A 19,786-nucleotide genomic window follows, 5' to 3' on the forward strand; every position below is an offset into this window, starting at 1 on the left:
TGGAAGTGGAGTTCAGCGGACAATATAGATTTCACCCAAAGGATTTGTAGCTCTGACAGATAGTCTTCTCAGGCACAGTTGACTCCATCTTGTCCACAGTTGCTGCTTGCCATCTTCTAAGCCTCATGTCTGTTTCAGAGTCCATCCCCAGGAGGTTGCTGCCAAAGGGGATATTTACCTGCACTGGCTGTGGCTCCAGAGCTTTCATTTTGAAGCAATAGCATTCAAGCTGTTCTTGGGGAAATGCTGCCCTCCTCTTGTGCCTTCTGGAGTTGCATGCTAAATTAAATCTATCAGCTTGAGCATGCATCTTCTTTGCTCTGCCTTCTCAGCTTTTGTACTCCAGGTAATTTTGCCTGAAAGGCAGACAAGGAGGAGGGAGGCATGCAGATGCAGAAGTAGTAGGTATTAGGTAGTTACCCTCCTATTGTTCAAAGCAGTTTTCCCACAGAGAGCAATGGAGCTTAGAGCTTCAGTTTAAAGGGTCAGTATTATAGCTGAGTGTAAAGCCAGCTTATTTTTGTGTGGGCCTGATCTGAAATGATGGAGGACCAGACCTGTGTTCCACTGCACAAGCAGTAAGAGAGGCAGCCAAAGACAGTGATGTGTTGGGGTGGCACTGTAGCATTTCCTGGAGTTTATCTGTTAGATCCTAAATCCTGTTTGTGCTTGTACAGATTTTCTCCCTTGCATCTGAATTTCCTGCCTTGCTTTTTCTTTTGGAAATTAGATATCATAAATCCCTGACTCTTAGGGATGTCTTTGGTGTTTGAAAATTGTCTGGATACACACTGGAAAGCACTACAGGTTAGTTTGTGTACCAAGGTGCCTGACTGTCACTAAAAGACTGTAGGAGCTGGGCATCTAACAGCCAGTGCTAGCTTTAAAAACCAATAAGGAATTCCTGTATGGAATTAGAGCTGGTTAAGTACCTTCGTGGAGACACTCTTTGCAATTAGCTGTACATAGGTCTTCTGCTATTTAAGTTTCCGTTATCAGCATCATCCTTCTTTCTACTCATCTCAAAAAGGAAATAAACCTTTGTGAAGGAAGTTTGGGATAAGGAGCGTTTAAACAGGCTGAACCACGCAGTCTTCTCTAATTGACCCTGCTTGAACAGGGTCAGTTATAGAAGCTGGACTAGACAGTCTCAGGAGGTCCCTCCTAATCTAAGTGATTCTGTGGTTGCATCTGCGGTCAATGCTGTGGCTTAAAAGGGAAATCTGAGCACTCAGCTCAGCTTCTCTGAGTACATTTAGTTCAGATTTCTACGGTGGATGGCATGAATCTCCCTAAACGTGCATCTGAGTGCTGTTAGCCAATGGAGCAATTGCTTTGATAGTTTAAGCTTCCCTCAGAGTCTTTAAACAAAACCTGAACTCCTGTGTCATTCTCTTTGTGACTGTCTGAATTACAAAGAGGAATTCGGTGTAGCTTAGGCTTGTGTAATGAACCCTTCTGACCTTAAAATCTATATTAAACATATTAGGAGAAGTGAGGGAAAACGCATGTCTGGGACAGCTCTTAATATGAAGAAAGATTTCTATCTTGGCCTTCTTGCTGTTCACATCCTGACAATTTCCATTTTGCTTACAGCTTTGTAAGATCTCACCTTTTACTGGCATTTACAAATGTGAGCAAGGGAGTCCTTATACTATTATGGACTTAAATCTTCTTTTTCTCTGTTCCTTTTCAGCAACCAAAGAGGTAGAAGACCCTGTGGAGACAGCAGAGAAGGTTGGTCTTGCAGCACTAATAATTCAGGTGAGTTTGATGTACTTCCATACGTGTTTGCATCTTCTGTGCAAGATGACAAGTTGTGCTGGAGGGCAGCATCCAGGTAACATTAAGTTCCTGTTTCAGGACTTCCGAGGCCTCCTCTCATCTGATTATCAGTTTAGCTGGGATCGAGCTCTTCAAAGTCGTGGAGATACAGGCGTGTTCTTGCAGTACAGCCATGCCAGACTCCACAGGTAAAAAGGAACCTGTGTGCAGAAGTACAATCTGACACTAATTTTAACCTTGCTATGTTCATAGTAGCATTAGGTGATAGCATTGAGTCCTTCCCTAAATAAGGCATGAATTCACTCTTTCAGCAGAGGTGTGGGTTCACAATAGGAATCACCAAGCTTTCCCAGTAAAGCAAGCCAGTTAAAGTTACACTTCCATCTCACTTCTACAGAGCCAAGCTAAACTCTCTGTTCCAGCTACGGTATCTCTGTAGTTGGTTTCAGTGATGAAAAATGGTGGTGGTGAAGGGAACTGGTGCAGAAATTGAAGTGCCTGTACTTGTGAAATGTACCAAGTTACAGAACTTAAACTGGTATTCCTTCTGAGGTGATGGTAGCCACAAATGGTATTTAGGGAGCATAATCCCTTTCTCTAGTGTCTTCCTCCGTTACCCCCTTATCACCCATATGTTGTAGTAGAGGTGGTGTCTTCCTCCCTAATACTTGTAGCATCAGCTTCTTGACCTGCTTTCCACCCGTGTCTCTAATCCCTTTTTCAACTGTTTGATACCAAACATCTAGCACAAACTTTACATTATTTTTTATCTTGGACTGAAGTTACCTGGGCTTTCTTAGTGTTCCATTCAGCTTGAACAAAATATACCTACCTTTCTTCTCCAAAATATAAATTACCGCTTGTCTCATTTGTTTTTTGCTTACCAGGAATTTTTATCTAGCATTTGCTTTTGATTCTTGTGTTTTAGTTTAGAACAGATGCATGGGAATGAGCCGGTCACTGACGTTAACGTGGCATGCCTGCAAGAGCCAGGTGCAATCTCTGTTCTTCAGCATCTTCTCAGGTTTGTCCAGATTTCTTTCTAAATACCATTCCCTTTAAAATAAACTTCAGGATTTCAGTTTGCTGAGCGCACTCAGCCACTTTTCCCTTATGACTGTATAGTTTTAGGGAATGGCTTCTCTGTGAAATCATGATTGTAACAGTAGCCCTCCAGGTGAGACCAGTGGTGTCTTATTTGTCCTCTGCAATTGTATGTTTCAGAAAACTCAGGGATGTTCCTTGGGTTTTCTCAGACTCATGCATGGCTGTCCATCACGTGTAACAGCTGACATGGTGCTCTTGTTGACATGAGCAACCAGCCCTCATTAGAGCTTGCTCTGCAGTTATCCCTCAACTTAAAGGAAGAAGTGGTGTAGGTGTGATGGGGAGTGGGCTTGGTAGCTAAACACAGAGCAAGAAGGCTGCTGTCTGCTTTGAAATCTGTTCAGCCTCAGAGGCATGGGTAACTTCATACAGGTTGTGAGAAGGAGAATGTACATAAGTAGACTTGGGATAAAACTGTGGATCTCTATCAGCCTGCCTCTGTTTTCCAGTTAATACTGTCTTACATAAGTTTATTTTCTTCTAGGATTACATAAACCCGATTTGTTTTTAACTTTTCTAATGCTACAAAATTCCCTTTAGCTACTTGAAATTCTAAGTTGCATTTATTAAAGGCAGTATCCAAGGGATTATTTTGACTGCCTTGGTTATTTAATACATGTTGTTTGCTGCTAGGAACTTGCAATTACCGTTGAAATGTAAAACCAGACATAATGTTCCAGGGGCAAATATAGCTTTTGTGTCCTCTTCGCTATTAACGTTCCTCTCTGAGCTCTGCAATCTGCAGTGTTTGTTTGCATGATGAGCAGAAGCAATCTCTCTCCAGCAAGAAGTGAGTGAGGAAGAAATAAACAATTGTGTGCTAATTACATGGCTTATGTCTGTTTTAGACTATTCCTGTTAATTGTATGTTTGTTCTGATTTAAGCACGTCTGATAAGCCTTTTAGCCCAGTGAACTTTCCTATCACTTTAATGCCAAGCACTTATTTTCTTTCTTTGCAGGTATGATGAGGTCCTGTACAGATCTTCTCAGGATCTGCAACCCAAGCACATAGTCAGCTACCTGCTCACACTTAGGTAAGGCAATTGCTGATACCAGCATCCTTCTCCAGTAAGGGCTGGTGGTGCCTGTTTCCCCCACCTGGCTTTGCAGCTCTCATATCCACAGTGTGTTGAAGAGAAAAATAGAGGAAAGATGTAAATTTGTGGAACAGTCTCTCTGGAGCTGAAAAGACATAAAGAAGGATAACAAATGATATCATAAGTACTGGATTACTGTGTCCAGTTCTGGGCTCTCTAGTACAAAAACACAGGGATCTCTTGGAAAGAGTCCAGCGGAGGGCCACTAAGATGGTGAAGGGCCTGGAGCATCTTCCCTATGAGGAGAGACTTAGGGAACTGGGTCTGTTTAGCCTTGAGAAAAGAAGGCTGAGAGGGGACTTGATTCAGGTTTATAAATACCTGAGGTGTGGGAGCCATAGTGGTGAGGCTGGTCTCTTTTCAGTAGTGCGTGGGGACAGGACTAGGGGTAATGGGATGAAACTACAGCATAGGAAGTTCCGCACGAATGTGCGGAAGAACTTCTTTATGGTGAGGGTGACGGAGCACTGGAACAGGCTGCCCAGGGAGGTGGTGGAGTCTCCTTCTCTGGAGTTATTCAAGACCCGCCTGGACGCCTACCTGTGTGACGTGGTGTAGGGAGCCTGCTTTGGCAGGGGGGTTGGACTCGATGATCTCTAGAGGTCCCTTCCAACCCCTACAATTCTGTGATTCTGTGAGGTGAAGGATGGAGGCAGCTAAAAAGGAACAGGGAGTCTCATGAAAAACTGCTTCCAAGGAGAAAGAATCATTTGACTGTAACCCAGTGCCAGGAACCAGAATTATGCCAGACTGGCTGTTTCTTTAAGACATTTGAGCTGATAATATGCTCACAAACCTCCAAACTTTAGCTATTTTTGTCCAAAAATCTTTAAACCACTGATCTCAGATGATGCACTGAGTTGTACAAAGCATGTGAAGTGGCTGTAAGTCACACTGGGCATGCAGTGTCCATGGGGGGTTCCCCACGGGGACATGTGTGACTGAGCAGGGCAGCAGAACGCTGACATAGAATAGATGGAGAAGGTTGTAGAGCCTGTGCATGGGGGAGAGCTACGTAAGGTAGGAAAGAAATCATATAAAGAGATGCATAATGTTTGTTATTTTTTTTTACTGTTCTGTTATCTCCTTGGTAGTGTATGACATACATGCTGACTATGTATTTTATGGCTATTTTATTGCTTTTCCAGTTCTGCTGCTTTCTGTATGCTGCAGCATCGCTCTGATAGAACGATGTGTTCCTTCTCACCTTGCTTTCCATTTCAGCCATCTCGCAGCTGTGGCACATCGATCTCTTCCTGTGAAAGGCAGCACACCTGCTGTAGCCCAGGTATGGCACAGTGTTGGCACGTGGTGGGAGGGCAGCCCAGGAATGATTCTTTAGGACTTTGCTCTGCTGTGTAACCACTTGGCACAGCATGTACTTCCAGGCTGCCCTGCAGGGCAACACCACCCTGGGATGGCAGAAGCTGTTGTTTGTGGCTGGACCTTGCAGAAAGGGGCTGCTTTGAAACAGAGCAGTCCATAAGGAGCGCTGCTCCAAACCAAAACAGCTCCTTTTCCTTCTCACCACTTTTAATTCTAAGCTTTTAAAGCAAATACTTAAAAGTTTAACTTGTTAATTTCTATCAGTTTCCATCAGCACTTACGTGGGAAGAGAATAAGGATGTAACAGAACTCTTCTCCTCCCTCTTGCCACCTACATATCCCAGGTTGTCTATGTTGCCATTGTAGCCAAAGCAGCGAGCTGATAACTTCTGATGTACAGTTCTAAATAGATGCACATTATTTTCTACCCATATCCCAGGCAGTGCTGACCTCTCAAGTGCTCCATAAATGCTGTAACAGCTACACTGTCTGTCTTAGTTAACTGTTTCAAAAGCAGTTACCAGTCTGATTTTAGTAGGAAGTCACATTCAAGTGCAGAGATCTGGTGTGGGGGAGAACACTACTTTCCCAAATATCCAGTCGTGGAACAGCTGAGCAGACACTGACAGGGAAATGAACTGTACAGAGCAGCCTCAAGTTAACAGCCTCTAATCTATATGTAATAAGAGAAGGGATATCAGCAGGGTCCTCTGCCTGTAGCAGCCTGTGCTACCATGTTGTACCCTAAAGGTTTTGTGCTTTACAGTAATCATTAGTTCTCCCGTGGGCATCCCCTCTGGTCTCTCTGCCGTGAGCTTGTGGTCTTCATCTATGAATGGCATAATTAGGTATGGCTGGACACTGCTGATGAAAGATGTCCCTTCTGACACTATCAGCAGCTGGTGTAAATTCTGCCAGTGCTGGTGTTAGTGCTCAGATGATGTGCGTTCTTTCTTACCTTTAAAAGGCTGCTGCCTGCTGTGTCCTGTTCTGCAATACAATAAACTAACTAACTGTTGCTCTTGTTTTGCAGGCAAGGCTCTGTCTCTTTCAAGCCACACGCTCTGTTCTAGCCAATGGAATGAAGCTTCTCGGCATTACACCTGTAACTCGAATGTGATGAGGCTGTATGGAGGATGAAGTCACATCTCTTAGTAAAAGGTTATTTTCCAAGAGAATACTCTCCTGTGAGTCACTGCTAATGCTCCTGAGTGTCTGTATTGCAGAAGAGCACATATGCTATCTCCATTTGAGGGAGGCAGCGCTTGTCATAATTATGTTTCCCAGACAGTAGTAGTAGTGTATTTAAGACACTACAGTGTGGTAGTTCCCATAAAAGACAACTGTTCTGTATTTACCTTTGTAAATATAATGCATCCTTTCAGTAGAGGAAGTGGCATTACACTGCACTGCCCTAAGCAATGGAAGTTCTCCCCTTCTGCAGTTGCCACTGTGTGCTTAAGCCTCGTGGCAGGAGGGGTGCAGCAGCACTGGGGCCCAATGAATTCTGTAAGACATGTTTCATGTTGTATTGCATTCCCCCTTCACCAGCCAGGACTGATTAGGGCAGAGATAGCTTTGCTATAAACCCATAGGATTATGGCCTAAAGTTGCACCAGGGTAAGTTTAGGTTGGATATCAGGAAAAATTACTTTACAGAAAAGGTAGTTAAACACTGGAATAGGCTCCCCAGGGAGGTGGCTGAGTCGCCGTCCCTGGATGTGTTTAAGAGCTGTTTGGATGTGATGCTCAGGGATATGGCTTATTGGAGGGCTGTGAGTTAGGGTACTATGGTTAGGTTGTGGATGGACTCAGGGCATCAGGGAGGGATGGAATTAAATCAAAGCATAACATGCACTACTGTTTTTAAGCACCACTTTGTTATGCAAAAGGAGTTTAGAGAAAAAGTGCACAGATAATCTTCTAGTCTGACACCTCATACTTGACTGCATAAAAGAAAAAGGCATTACAAATCATCCTAAGAACACCAGAGAAGTACTTTGTTCATATCATACCTATTACCTAGAAGAAAAACTTCTTCTGTGACTAATCACACTGCAGCTGCCAAATGGTTTAAGAAAAAATGCTGGCAGTAATTGCTCTTTTTAATAGGTTTTTTTGAAGCTCTAGGGCATTTTTTCCCCTCACAGGGTAAAGAAAGTTCATCAAATACACCTTAAGAACCAATTTTCCTCCATTATATACATTATATACAATTGAGTGTTCAGTTCCTTCATTCTACCTTCCTTGTAAATGGAACTCTTCATTGTCCGAAGCGAATGAAGAACGCCTTCAATAAAACACCCATCCAGCCCACAGCGGTAATAAAGCCTCAGCACCAACTTCATGTGTGAAAAAGAAAGAACTTCTGCTTTTAATCCTATCCCCCTTACAGCAGTTCAAAACTACCTTAAGGCTAAGTTAAAAAGTTCAGTTTTTCTGTTTTTGAAAGTCCTTTTGTGTTTTCCCTCATCCGTCCGCTTTCAAGGCCGGATCACACAACATCAGGTCTCTCTTTTGAACTTTTAGGCTCTGAGGGCTGGATTTTGGTGGTGTCTTGTCGAGGTAATCCATAGAGGTAAATAGAAATGCACACCAGGAGAGCACCCATGGTAAAGGTAACAGCTGCAGAGAGACAAAAGAGTTGAAGTAAACACCTCCGTGTAAGAAGAAAATTACAGAAGACTGAGCTCTGTAAACTACGATGTCTGAATGAGAGTCTGAAAGTTACACAGAACTAATCAGGATGAATACTGCTGCTTCCTCTCACACAGATACTTACCACCTAAGTCACAACCTCAGGCACTGTTTGATGTGCTCTCACACACCACTGGCCATAGAGAAGGGGAAGGTAGAAGCTGATGCAGTAGCACATGTAACTTAACAGGATATGGTAACGCCTGTGCTGAAATAAATAGCTAAGGAATTGAGACTGGCTGCAATAAAACCAGCAAGGAATGATAGTTTCTTATCAGCAGCTCCATCAGATAAATAGATTTATCAGTGTGCAAACTAAACTGCATCAGAAAGTGATTCATGAACAGAGCTGGCTAAAGCAGCAAGGTGTTTAAACGGGAATAAACCTTTCCCTGTGAAGTTACGGGCTGCCTCAGAAAGAGCAAACCACGAATGCAAGATTATCAGTTACCTTATGCAACACAACGCAGACAGCAGTTCTGGAGAAGACCAAGTTAAAGCAGGAAAATTCAAAGGAGTTAAATGCATAAGAATGATGGCTTTCGTGTGAACTGTGTACAGTCTGCTAACAAGGCAATGGGCACATGCAGTCAAATCAAATGGCAAAAAGACACTTACTTATCTGGAGACCAAAGAGGATGACTGAGGCTGCAGTAGAAAGAACGATGGCTGCTGCTGCAGAAAAGCCTTTCATTATGTTATCTGTGTACTTCACAACAACTGAAGTGTAGAGGCCCCCCACACTGGCCAGAACTGGAAAGCAGACAATGCATTTCTATTAGAGGTGCTGTTGTTTACTCTTAAAGAGATTCATTTTATTCTGGTCCATGCTTGGTCTACATCATCCTAACTGGTAAGTTAACATGGAGCAAAATGGCACACCTACAATGGCTTCTAGGTCAGATGTGACTCAACTAAAGATGCTCTGCTTACCGCTCACTTAATTTAGACTGCTCTTTCAGCACTATTTTCGATTGAACAAGAAAACACAATTTTCTTGGAAATTATTTTTTAAAAATCCCTCAAAATATAGTAAGAAACAGTGGGTTGGACTGAATTTGTAGGTTCATACAACCAGATAAACCATAAGTTAAAATACAACAACAAAGCAGTGTAACAGGCCCCTGCAGGCACCAGGTACTTACAGATGACAAGCCAGACGAAGAAGGTATAGCCATAGAAAAACCCCTTCTCCAGAACCTGGGCTCCGTCTGACATGTACACACCAACCAAAGTCACCACAATCCCTGATAAGTACATCTGAATATTCCTCACCCACAAGGAAGTATCTGAGCTCTTCAGTACCTTCTCAAAATAAACTCCTAGAAAAATAAAGAAGTAAATCAATAATTCCATAAGATCAATGAAGCATCAACCTCAGTGATTCACAGTTGAGTGTTTCAGAGCCAGATAAGACCACTGGAATCATCTCCTCATACAGACCTTTTCAATTCACATAAGTTCCCAATGCAGAAGTCCCAACAGCACGCCCTGATGACACACATTTTCCAGGGCAGGATCATTTAAAAGTGTATATAACATCAAAAATAGATACTGTTTCTCTTTACAGTTGCTTCAATTGTTGATGAGCTCAGTTGCATTTCACTTTGGCACCTCGTATTGTATCCTTAGAGGACAGTATGTATGGATTTGGGCATGGCATAGGATGGTTTATTCCTCTATCACGTTATATAAATAAATACATGGAAGCAACAAAGCACAAAGAGCAGACCTATAGGTGAGATGCCCTGGGCAGTCACACTCCCTCCTGAAATGACCGAGTTGGCTCCAAATAAAATCTTGCTACTCTTTAACTCATGGAAAATACAATTTGGAATTTAATAGGGTGCAGTGAGGCTGTATGGTTAATACATAACCTAAACCAGATACATTTCAGGTGTTTAAGAAAAGCAACCACTTAAATACCCTGTATGATTTTCCCCCTGAGTTTAAGGAACAAAATAAACAAAAAAACCTAGTCTTGTTAATGGTGGTAGCACTTAAAATAACCCAGAATAGCCTACCTTGAGTTTTCTGCCTGCTGAGAACACCTACAGAGCATAACCACATATAATTAACTTACCAGAAATTTGGCTCAGCATGAACCATATTTTGTACATTTTATAAACTAAGAAAAGAGAAAGTAAGCCGGTGTCAGATCACTACAGTCGCTGAGACGTAGGAAAGAATGAGCACAGCCTAGGAAAACTATTATTCAGCAATGTTTTGTGTCATTGGGGCTGACATGTATTTGTACGTGTATGTATCTAAAACGCTGTTACTAGCATTGCTGGGTCCTTGAATGCTTGGAAACTTGCGGGATCAACAGTTTGAAGCAACTTTTCTTCATCTCTGAGGGACAAAACCATAACTTTTGGGGCTTTGCTGGAATAAAACATTCAGCACGTTAAGTCCAGAAAGTGAAGGTTTGATGCCAAAATGACTTAATCATATTACAGGTGGGGGAAGGAAGAGGAGGGAAGGAATCTGAATAGAACTTGTGTTTTAAGCAAGTAAAGCCCCAGGGGCAGAAGGAGCTGCATGGATGAAATCCTCTGTCTTTCTTGCTGCCTCAAAGCTACAGCTGTCAGTGAGGAAAACACCCAACTGCAACCCTTTTGCTGGAGAAAAAAGCCATACGTGTCTCTAAATCCCCCAGAGCAGCAAAAGGTCTGAATGTGGAGAGGCACAGCTGTCCGCCCACCTCATTGGAGAAAGCCAGAGAGTGTTAGCAGGCTTTGAATGCTTCACTGTGAATGCTGTCTCCTGGCTTGGGAGCACCTGTGGAAATCTATAAACTTTGCATCTCCCAGATTGAGTTGTTTGAGCTCTACCAAGTCTTAGTTACTATTTCTAACTCAAAATTTCCATTTCAGTGAAAAGGCACCAAACAAGAATCAAGCCCTCCCCTCTATGATCATCGTAGCAGAGCCGTTCGCTGTAAAACCAAGCTTATAACACTGATGAGTTGTACTGACTGAGTCACTTTAGAGTTCCCCTTCATATCATTCTAAGCATTTGAAGGGATCTTCTGCTTTCAAGCCAGCCTTCTAAGTTGCATCACATAAAACCAATAGCACGTGCTCCTAGCCATTTATTTCTGCAACTGAAATAATCGTGTCACGAGACTGGCTTCTAAGTAATGCAAATACTGCAAGGTAATTGCAGGCAGAAGGAATAAAGTTCTTTTTTTATCTTAAAACCAGCAAAGATAAAGTACAGTAGAACTGTTGGCCACTTCAGAGCCAAGTGAAAGCTAAAGCACATTATCAAGGGCATTATCCAAAAGCTTCTAGAGCACTGACAGCCATGGGGCAGGAAGCACCTTGCTAGGAAGCCTGTTCCAGTGTCTGGTCACCATAACAGCAAAGGAATTCCTCCTACTGCCTATTCTGACCCATCTCCTGGTGTGGCTTTGTGCCATTCCTATGTGTTTTGTCAACACATGATGTCCTATTGATGTAGAATATACATAACAGAGAACATTCTGGTTTAAGTATCATGAATTATCCAGTCTTCCTTATAAGAACTGCATATGGAAATAATACTTTACCTGCAAATCCTGAACATAGTACAGCAATAGTTATGGCTCCAAACCCCAGCCATGGATTCTGCTCCACCTGCAACATCAACCATGATGTTAAAAAGGATGGAATATTTCAGTAATCTACAATAATCCATTCCAGAGCTACTTCATTAAATACAGCAAAACTGCTTGTGTTTGATTACAATACAAGATGCATTTCACAGAATCACAGGATTGTAGGGGTTGGAAGGGACCTTAACAGTGGAATTTCATTTCCCAGGTGTACTTCCTCAACCCTGGCAGTGCTCGGTTACTTGGCTGTACCCGGACTTTACAACAGCACACACTGCCCTTCCCACTAATGCTGATGATCAGCTAAGACCTACAAAACAGAAGACGCTTGTTTCTTCCTTGAAGAGATTAGGTCAATGTCACTGCAGGGCGTGTTAAATGACATACCCACACCCAAAAGGCACTGGAGTTTTCATTCCTAACTCCATGAGGGCTTTGATTCCAAGCTCTCTGCTCCAACAATTACAATGCTAAGTACTGCAAACAGCATTGCTCAGATGTTCCTCTGATGGAGTGCTGCCATTACACAGATTATGATGATGGTAACTTACACTTATTTTAGCAATCTCTTGCCTTTCCAACAAGCGAGACTGGAGCATTACCACATGCCTGTCTGCAATGGTCCACAGCAAATGATCAAACTAGTGTTTATGTTCTAGAGGAGGTGGCTGGAAGGAAGAACTGGATACTGGCAGGTGGAAAGTAACAGACGCTGCTTTGATTCCAAGATGTTGTAAGGTGTCATACAAAGCATAAGAAGCAGTTTATTCTTCATCATGAAGTGGCAAAAAATCAGCTCTTACCTGCACTTTGGTAGCCTGAGCAGGCTTCCACTGAACAAGTGTAACACCACCACACAGCATGAAGACAGAGAACCACTGCAGTTTGCTGAGGGTGCGGTTTAGCATGAGGACTGTACATAACGCCGTGCAGGGAATCTTTAACTGGTACGTCACCTGCAGATGGGAAGACAGCATGCAACACGTGGTTTTGTAAGCTCCTCCAACGCAAGACAACAGGAACCACAACATGACATTTCGTATTTGTTGATTCCCCACAGATACGTGAACTGGAAACGACTCCAGCAATGAGCGTGTTAGCACTGCAGCGATGCGCTCTGAGTGCAGCACAGCACCATTCAACTTTTAGTTTAGCCTTTCTAAGGCTGAACGCAGCTCTGGGTGCTGGGCAGACAGAGAGACCACACGCACACCAAATGACACTGTAAAGAGAAATGGATTTGTACAGCAGCTGCTTATGACAATGTGCATTACCTGGTAGACTGCTGCATCCAAGTTGCTAAGAGCCACAAAAGCCATATTGTTTTGGACGGCATACACCAAAGATGGAACGCTTAATTTTAGCAATTCCTTGGGACTTCCAAAGACGTTTTCTTTTAAAGATGTTATTAACCTCGCCAGACTTCCCGATTCTCTGCAAAAGGAAATAAGAGTGTAACTGGGAGCCATCCTACGCAGATATCCGAAAACACAAAGCAAATCAAGAAATCTGTCAGGAAGACTGAGCAAAAATTGTGAGGTTATCATAGAACGGCCTGGGTTGAAAAGTACCACAAACATCATGCAGTTCAACCCCCTGCTATGTGCAGGGTTGTCAACCACCAGACCAGGCTGCCCAGAGCCACATCCAGCCTGGCCTTGAATGCCTGCAGGGATGGGGCATCCACAGCCTCCTTAGGCAACCTGTTCCAGTGCATCACCACCCTCTGCATGAAAAACTTCCTCTTCATATCCAACCTAAACCTCCCTGTCTCAGTTTAAGACCATTCCCCCTTGTCCTATCACTATCCACCCTCACAAACAGTCATAAAGGTTATCTAGAAGAAGAAAACTAGTAAAAGTGAAGACTCCGTTTTGAAATCAGGCTAAATGCATCCATGTGTAACATCTTGCACAACAGCCACTGCAAGCAGTGGAACAAGTATCCACGTATACGGACAGTGAGACAGAAGGCTGAAACCCCTTTTGGGGAGCTCTATTAATATTTATGCGTCACATCACGTCTGCAGTTTTCCAGATCCTCTTTAAAATGGACCTCACTGTACAGCAAAAGAAAAGGGTTATACTCTCCCTTGTACTCTGTAGTGAAGCACCTCTCACCCCTCAGCCAGCCTCAGTCTGCTCTCCTCACTTGTGCTGAGAGAGCAGCCAGAGCTGCACACACCCGCGCACACAACCTGATCAGGCAGGGCAGGGCAGGATGTGCAGCTCCCTACTGCCCTGCAGGCAACAGGGAAGAAAGGGTCACATTTTGTGGCTGCCTCTTTCTGTAGCTTGTTCCTCAGCTGGCTGGAAGGCTGCCCTCTGCATCACTGCTTCTTCCTTATTAGCTGCACAAGAGCATGACTTTTCCTGCTTCCTTGTCACTGCAGCTCACTGCCTCCAGCTCTCAGCTCTCCCAGGCCCCACATTTCCTGTTTGCCATTCTTCTCCCATTTACCATGGACAACCCAACATCTAAAATCACTTCTGCTCCACCCCAACTATACCACAGGCCTTTCAACTTGAATACTTGTACCGCTCTTAAATTTAATGCTCCTTTTGCTTCCCTTACACACACATATGAATAAATAGCTCACACTCTCTTCAGCACCCCAGAAGCCCGACTCCCCAGTTTCACTCATGTTCCGAATTCTTTCTTCCCACACACATTCATCATATACCTGCACCAAACTCCAACTATGTAAAATCTGTGTGTTCCAGGTTCACAAAATCATAGAATCACAGAATGGCTGCGATTGGAAGGGACCTTAAAGCCCACCCAATTCCAGTCCCCTGCCATGGGCAGGGCTGCTCCCATCAGCTCAGGCTGCCAAGGGCCCCATCCAACCTGGCCTTAAGCACCCCCAGGGATGGGGCACCACAGCTTCTACAGGCAGCTTTTCCAGTGCCTCACTGCCCTCTTAATCTCCCCTCTTTTAGTCTAAAGCTACTCCCCCTTGTCCTGTCATTACCTACCCATGTAAAACACTGATTTCCCTTCTGTTCATAAGCTCTACTCAGGTACTGGAAGGCTGCAATGAGGTCTCCCCAGAGCCTTCTTTTCTCCAAGCTGAACAAGCCCAGCTCCCTCAACCTTTCTTCACAGGAGAGGTGCTCCTGCCCTCTGATCATCTTAGTGGCCCCCTGGACCTGCTCCAACAGCTCTACATCTTTCTTATCTTCCTTACACTTGTTCCTTCATCAGCCACCTTATTCCTACATATTCTCCTTTCCTGACAAACCTGACTGTTCCTGGCATTAAAGGAAAGATAAAAAAAAAAAAAGTATGGATTTATGTAAGTGAGAATAGGCTGGAGCACTTCTTATACAGGTAGCTGCAAGGGATACTTTTCTCATTCTCCCACAACAGGAGAGCTGCAAAAACCAGCACCAGGGTAGTAAACTTTCCAAAGAGAGGTGAGCATGACTTTGTACACTCCCGCTGTACAAGCGAGGTCTCTTGCAAAGCTCCTTCCTAACAGAATGGGAACCTCTGCTTGGACAGACTCACTGACACTGACCATGTGAGAAAGCTGTCTACAGCAAGACATGGATGGCCACAGGGACAACCACTGACAGAAAGATTTACAGACAGCACTTCAAGTCTGCAGAACCAAGATGGGAAGAGTACGTGCCATCGTACCATGGTTAATTGCACTAGATAAGGAGCTGCATGAAACACTGAGTCACCAGAGTTAAGGGCAGAATTGTTGGTTTATTTATTCTCTAATGAACATATGATATTGCTTGGCACCAGGAGATAAGAAAACTCAAAGCCCGTGGTAACAACCCAAGTAGCCAGACTGAAGTGCTGCTGTTCCAGACATCTATTTGTAAAGAACCGCATTTGAAAGGCTGTGGCAGTGTGGTGAAGTTCCCACTGATTGGAAAAGGCCAAAAGCGAGCTGGGTCTGGGTAATCCCAAGCAAAAATACAGGTTGGACAGAGAAGCCCTGAGGCTGAGAAAAGCCCTGAGGAAAAGCCTTTTCTATGTACAGCTTATAATGCAAAACAACATGCCCAAAGATATATGTTGCAAAGTAAAATGAAAAACAATCTAGCTTGAATTCAGTATTCTATTCATCTGTATTTGACTTTAAAAATGTATTCTGTTTTCTACATAGGTCTGAACAGTTAATGGGCTCTAAGAGAAATTAGTTCTTCATTAAGAATACTCAGTTGTTAAAAAAGCCCCAAAGTTAAGTCTATTGTTTGCATATGAGCTCTTCTTTCTCCATTACTACAAAATCATGTACCGCCCAAGAACATGGACAACATTACTACCCAGTGGCCAGCTGGACTTGGAATAAATATGAGGAGCCTTTTCCCGTAACAATACGGTTGAATAAATAATTACACAGCTTAAACCATCGTAACCCTCCCCTCTGAAAGACAATCTTACGGCATTCATTCATTGAACACGTTTCACAGGAGAAAACCAAAAAGTAAACATGGTAATAGTGTAGTATAAGAACGAGTCAGAAAACAAACTCTGCAGCCAGAACAAAGCGAGAGTCACACTCCAGTATCCTGTGTACTGCGGTAGTTGAAACAGCTGGCTGTTTTAACAAGAAAAGGGAGTGGGGATGTATCCAACCATACTGAACACGGTGATTTAAGTGGCTACTGAACTACAAAGGCACCTTGCCTTGGGGGAGACAAATTGGGTAGAATGCTAAACCAGGAGGAGGCCATCAGGCAGGCACTGCAGGAAGCTGGGCTGGAACTGTTCAACATATTCATAAGTGGTCTAAAAAGGGAGATGACCAGGATATTGCTGACTATACTACGTTATACATGGTACCCAAAAGAGAACTTTCAGCAGCTGCTGAAGGGTTTCTCGCTGCACCAAACAGAATTCACCAGCTCTTCTGCTATGTGAGAACCAGCTCGAGTATCTAGACAGCAAAGGATGGTGTCCAGACCAGACAGCAAGTAAGACTTCCCACCGGGAAGAGGTGAGCAAGGCCTGATGGACACTGGTGGTGCTGCTGTTCATCACCTCCCTCTCTTAACCATGGAGGAAAAAAAACATATTAGCTGACCAGATCAAAATAGGTACCTTAACCTTCAAAAAGCTTGGTCAGTAAAATTAATCCCGTTTGAAATGGCAAATAAAACTGGGTTATCAAAAAAAATAGAAATAATCCTAAGAGATGACATCCTCAAAACAGAGCAACCATCTTGAAAGTCGCTATTAGCACTTAAAAAACAGATGTGAGCAGCTCTCCTGCACGTCAGCCCACAGCTCAGCTGTGATCCAAGGGCCCTTCAGAAAGGAACTGACATCAAGCCAGGGAGCACCTCCATTCCCCTGCATTGTACCACAGCATGTTCACACCTTGAGTGCTGCATGCAGCTCTGGGTCTTGGCCTAAGGAACATAGTAACAATGGAACAACTGTTGAGAAGGGTACTAGCATGATCACACATAAACCAAACTAAGGCTCACTGGCTTAGAAAATACATGTGAAAACAATATAGACATGAAAACAAAATGGCAAACATGAAAAGATTAGTCCTGATGTCTTTCAATATCATGAGTCAACATCGAGTGGTGAGGCCCTGGAACAGGCTGCCCAGGGAGGTTGTGGATGCCCCGTCCTTGGAGGTGTTCAAGGCCAGGTTGGACGGGGCCCTGGGCAACCTGATCTAGTAAGTGTGTATGTTTGGTGGCCCTGCCAGGCAGGGGAGTTGGAACTACATGATCCTTGAGGTCCCTTCCAACCCGGGTCATTCTGTGATTCTGTGTAACACCAGATGACATAATATAGTGACATTACTAGGTACGGTGTTCATAAAGTAACTACTTTTTCCATTTATTGCGTAGTGATGTTGCAGAACTCATCTCTCAGGTGCAACAGGGATGAATAGCTGGTATTACAGAAGGCCCGCCGGTCACTGTAGTCTTTTAGCTTTGATTCCCTACATTAACAGAGAGACAAGATGTCCTTCTGCAACACAGCTTGGGAAAATGTATGAGTAGGAACACGACCATTTTACATAACTCAGTATTCCACGGCTCAGCCAGTCTACACCAAAGTTCTACAAGACTCAAATCATTGCAGATAACCCATGCTGACATTTTGAACCTATTCCAAAGCACACAAACACAGAAAATATGCATACAGGACACACCTGAATATCACGCTGCTTACGAAGTACTTACAACTGAAGAGGACTCAAGCCCTGCCCCACACTAAGATGACTACAGTGTGACCACCCATCACCCCGACACAGCTGCACCTCGGTAACTGAGAGGCGAGGTGAGCAGAAGGGGCTGGTTTGCCACACGCCCACTGGCATCCCCACACTCACCTGGCCAAGATGCCCAAGCTGAGGAACAGCTTGATGACTTCAGTGATGCACACGGCGGTAGTTGAAAAGTAGAGCTCTGCCCCCACCGTCCTGGTGTACCGCAGTGCCACGGTGTATGTGGCAGCAACCAGGGTCATCACCGTGAGGCAGTACAGCTTGAATGGCAGGCTGACATTTTCTGAAAGGAAACGAAGACAACACTTCAGAGTTACCTCACTTTAATTCAAGAGTGGAAACGGGGCATCCTACAGCTGTAGGACTGTACCAAAGACTATTGCAGCAGTGTACGATAATATCGTGCTGTGAAGTGCTTCATGTATGGAGTTTAAGATCAATTTTGAAGTCCCTTCTCAGGCCCTTAGATGTCCCAGATATTCTCCTACCCCAAAATAACCCTTTGTTCTAGCACAACTAATCATAATTTATCTATTAAGTCTTCCTGTGCTCTCCTGCCCCTCAGCTACACTCATGCCCAATGGCAGCCCATCCTCTCCATGTCCTGTATGGGGGTCAGGTACCAACAGAGCTGCAGGTTGGAAAAAACAAAGAGAGGGAATTGCCCAGCATTAGCAAAGCAGGAAATGCATCTCACAAACCTTATGGCAGCATTCTCTTCCGTATTACCTTCCACCAAAGTTAGCAGGAGGTATTTTCTCAGAGTGGCCATAGGACTTCATACAAAATCACTCACTGTAGAAAGCAAGAGGTTCTGTCCACTCAGCTAAGCTCAGCCATGCAAGGACTACTTATTACCAAGGACTGCTTATTACCTGTGGCCAGATAATGCCAGTTTTTAGTGTCAGAGAACGGCAGAAAAAACAGTGCCAACCCCAAATGAGGTTTCTCTGTGTGAAAGCATCACCTCCAACACAAGAGATCTTGTAAATGCGGTGTGACTACGGAGCCACCACTCCAATGAGCACATTAATCCCTGCTCTGTATGGCACCATGGGGCGATGGCCTTCCTGCAGCAGCTGTTGGGGCATTATCCATCACGTTCTGGTTATCCTACAGAAGCGCAGCTTAATTAGTGTAAGTTTATGTTCCCTTGCTGATAAGCCGAGCCATGGGATAGGCAGCTTTGTTCTCATAGCGAGGCTATGAACTTCTGAACCCACCACAGCCAACGTGGTTCATTCCTCCTCCTGCATAACACTTCCGCGAGGTACAGCTGATGCCTCCCGCTCCCGCAATCGCTTCAATCAGCCGCTTCCTTACAGATACGATCGTCCCCACGTCAGTAACGGTGTCGGAGAGGCACGGTAGATCAGAGCGGCCCAGCAGCGCCTGCAGGACGGGCTGACCCGGGCTGCAGACCATTAGCCCGGCCACACGCAGCACAGCTGACAACACACGTGCGCTCCTCCGGAACAGCGCTCACACCGCCGGCGGGACTCTGCATTTCAAGATCTTTACATCTCTTGGTTCTAACTAACGTTAAATGCAGTGTCTCCCTATAAACGCCGCTATAAAAATACAACACTTTGCGGACCCTCGCTGTAACCGAGCGCAGCGGCCCTGCCCTGCCCCTCCGCGATGGCGGGGTTGGTCCCCTCCTCCTTCCCCCTCACCCCCCCAGACCCTCGGTACCCCGCGGAACAAGCCCCGCTCACCCTTCGGAGGCGACATGGTGCCGGCACCAACAGCAGCCGGGCAGCAGCTGCCCGCCGCGCCCCGCCGCTCCGCCCATCACCATAGAGGGCGGCCCGTCCGCCTCCTACCATAAAGGAGGAGGCTCCGCTCGGGCAGAACGACCGCAGGAGGAGACAGCGACAGTGAGCGGGCGGGAGGAGTCAGCGCCAACACGGGAACGGCGCTCCTCAGAGCTATAGTAATAACTGCATGCACCAGTACA

General features: G+C 44.7%; 2 protein-coding genes and 1 long non-coding RNA gene across 6 annotated transcripts in view; 1 reads left to right on the forward strand and 2 right to left on the reverse strand.

The window, feature by feature from the left end:
- RARS2 (arginyl-tRNA synthetase 2, mitochondrial) overlaps positions 1 to 6,495 on the forward strand; it is a 28,218-nt gene extending 21,723 nt beyond the window's left edge. For 2 of the 3 annotated variants that reach the window (XR_014944867.1, XM_015858897.3), the window contains exons 15-20: positions 1,697 to 1,764; positions 1,864 to 1,973; positions 2,714 to 2,809; positions 3,854 to 3,928; positions 5,216 to 5,279; positions 6,351 to 6,495. Coding sequence is in view for 2 of the 3 variants with exons in the window: in XM_015858897.3 (XP_015714383.2) it covers positions 1,697 to 1,764; positions 1,864 to 1,973; positions 2,714 to 2,809; positions 3,854 to 3,928; positions 5,216 to 5,279; positions 6,351 to 6,437 (500 nt within the window). In the remaining variant the exon portion in view is untranslated. Of the gene's footprint in view, positions 1 to 1,696; positions 1,765 to 1,863; positions 1,974 to 2,713; positions 2,810 to 3,853; positions 3,929 to 5,139; positions 5,280 to 6,350 lie in introns of all 3 variants that reach the window. The other variant, XM_085543700.1, reaches the window with a different exon arrangement.
- Positions 6,496 to 7,175: 680 nt separating this feature from the next.
- SLC35A1 (solute carrier family 35 member A1) lies at positions 7,176 to 19,625 on the reverse strand. 2 transcript variants are annotated; one of them, XM_015858898.2, is made up of 8 exons: positions 19,545 to 19,625; positions 17,932 to 18,109; positions 12,887 to 13,046; positions 12,416 to 12,568; positions 11,568 to 11,634; positions 9,160 to 9,336; positions 8,633 to 8,767; positions 7,176 to 7,942 (listed from the first exon to the last, which is right to left on the reverse strand). In XM_015858898.2, exons 1-8 carry the CDS (start codon positions 19,558 to 19,560, stop codon positions 7,812 to 7,814), a joined length of 1,017 nt encoding a protein of 338 aa, XP_015714384.1. In that variant the 5' UTR covers positions 19,561 to 19,625; the 3' UTR covers positions 7,176 to 7,811. The 2 variants fall into 2 exon arrangements, with proteins under 2 accessions (XP_015714384.1, XP_085399839.1); XM_085543713.1 differs by having other exon boundaries at positions 18,702 to 19,625.
- LOC146761472 (uncharacterized) lies at positions 18,767 to 19,248 on the reverse strand. Its single transcript, XR_014944873.1, has 2 exons — positions 19,050 to 19,248; positions 18,767 to 18,939 (listed from the first exon to the last, which is right to left on the reverse strand). It is a non-coding gene; the product is annotated as an uncharacterized LOC146761472 (long non-coding RNA).
- Positions 19,626 to 19,786: the final 161 nt, after the last annotated feature.

The sequence above is a fragment of the Coturnix japonica genome, chromosome 3 (genome assembly GCF_054131305.1).
Source record: "Coturnix japonica strain WE chromosome 3, WE-NBRP24, whole genome shotgun sequence".
Lineage (NCBI taxonomy): Eukaryota > Metazoa > Chordata > Aves > Galliformes > Phasianidae > Coturnix > Coturnix japonica.

Excerpts from the sequence above, each read along its gene's own strand:
- SLC35A1 (XM_015858898.2), bottom strand. Across the intron at positions 13,047-17,931 it reads AGCTTGGGCATCTTGGCCAG|AGAATCGGGAAGTCTGGCGA; the intron begins GTGAGTGTGGGG and ends TTCCTTTTGCAG. Across the intron at positions 9,337-11,567 it reads ACTATGTTCAGGATTTGCAG|GAGTTTATTTTGAGAAGGTA; the intron begins GTAAAGTATTAT and ends TTATTTTTCTAG.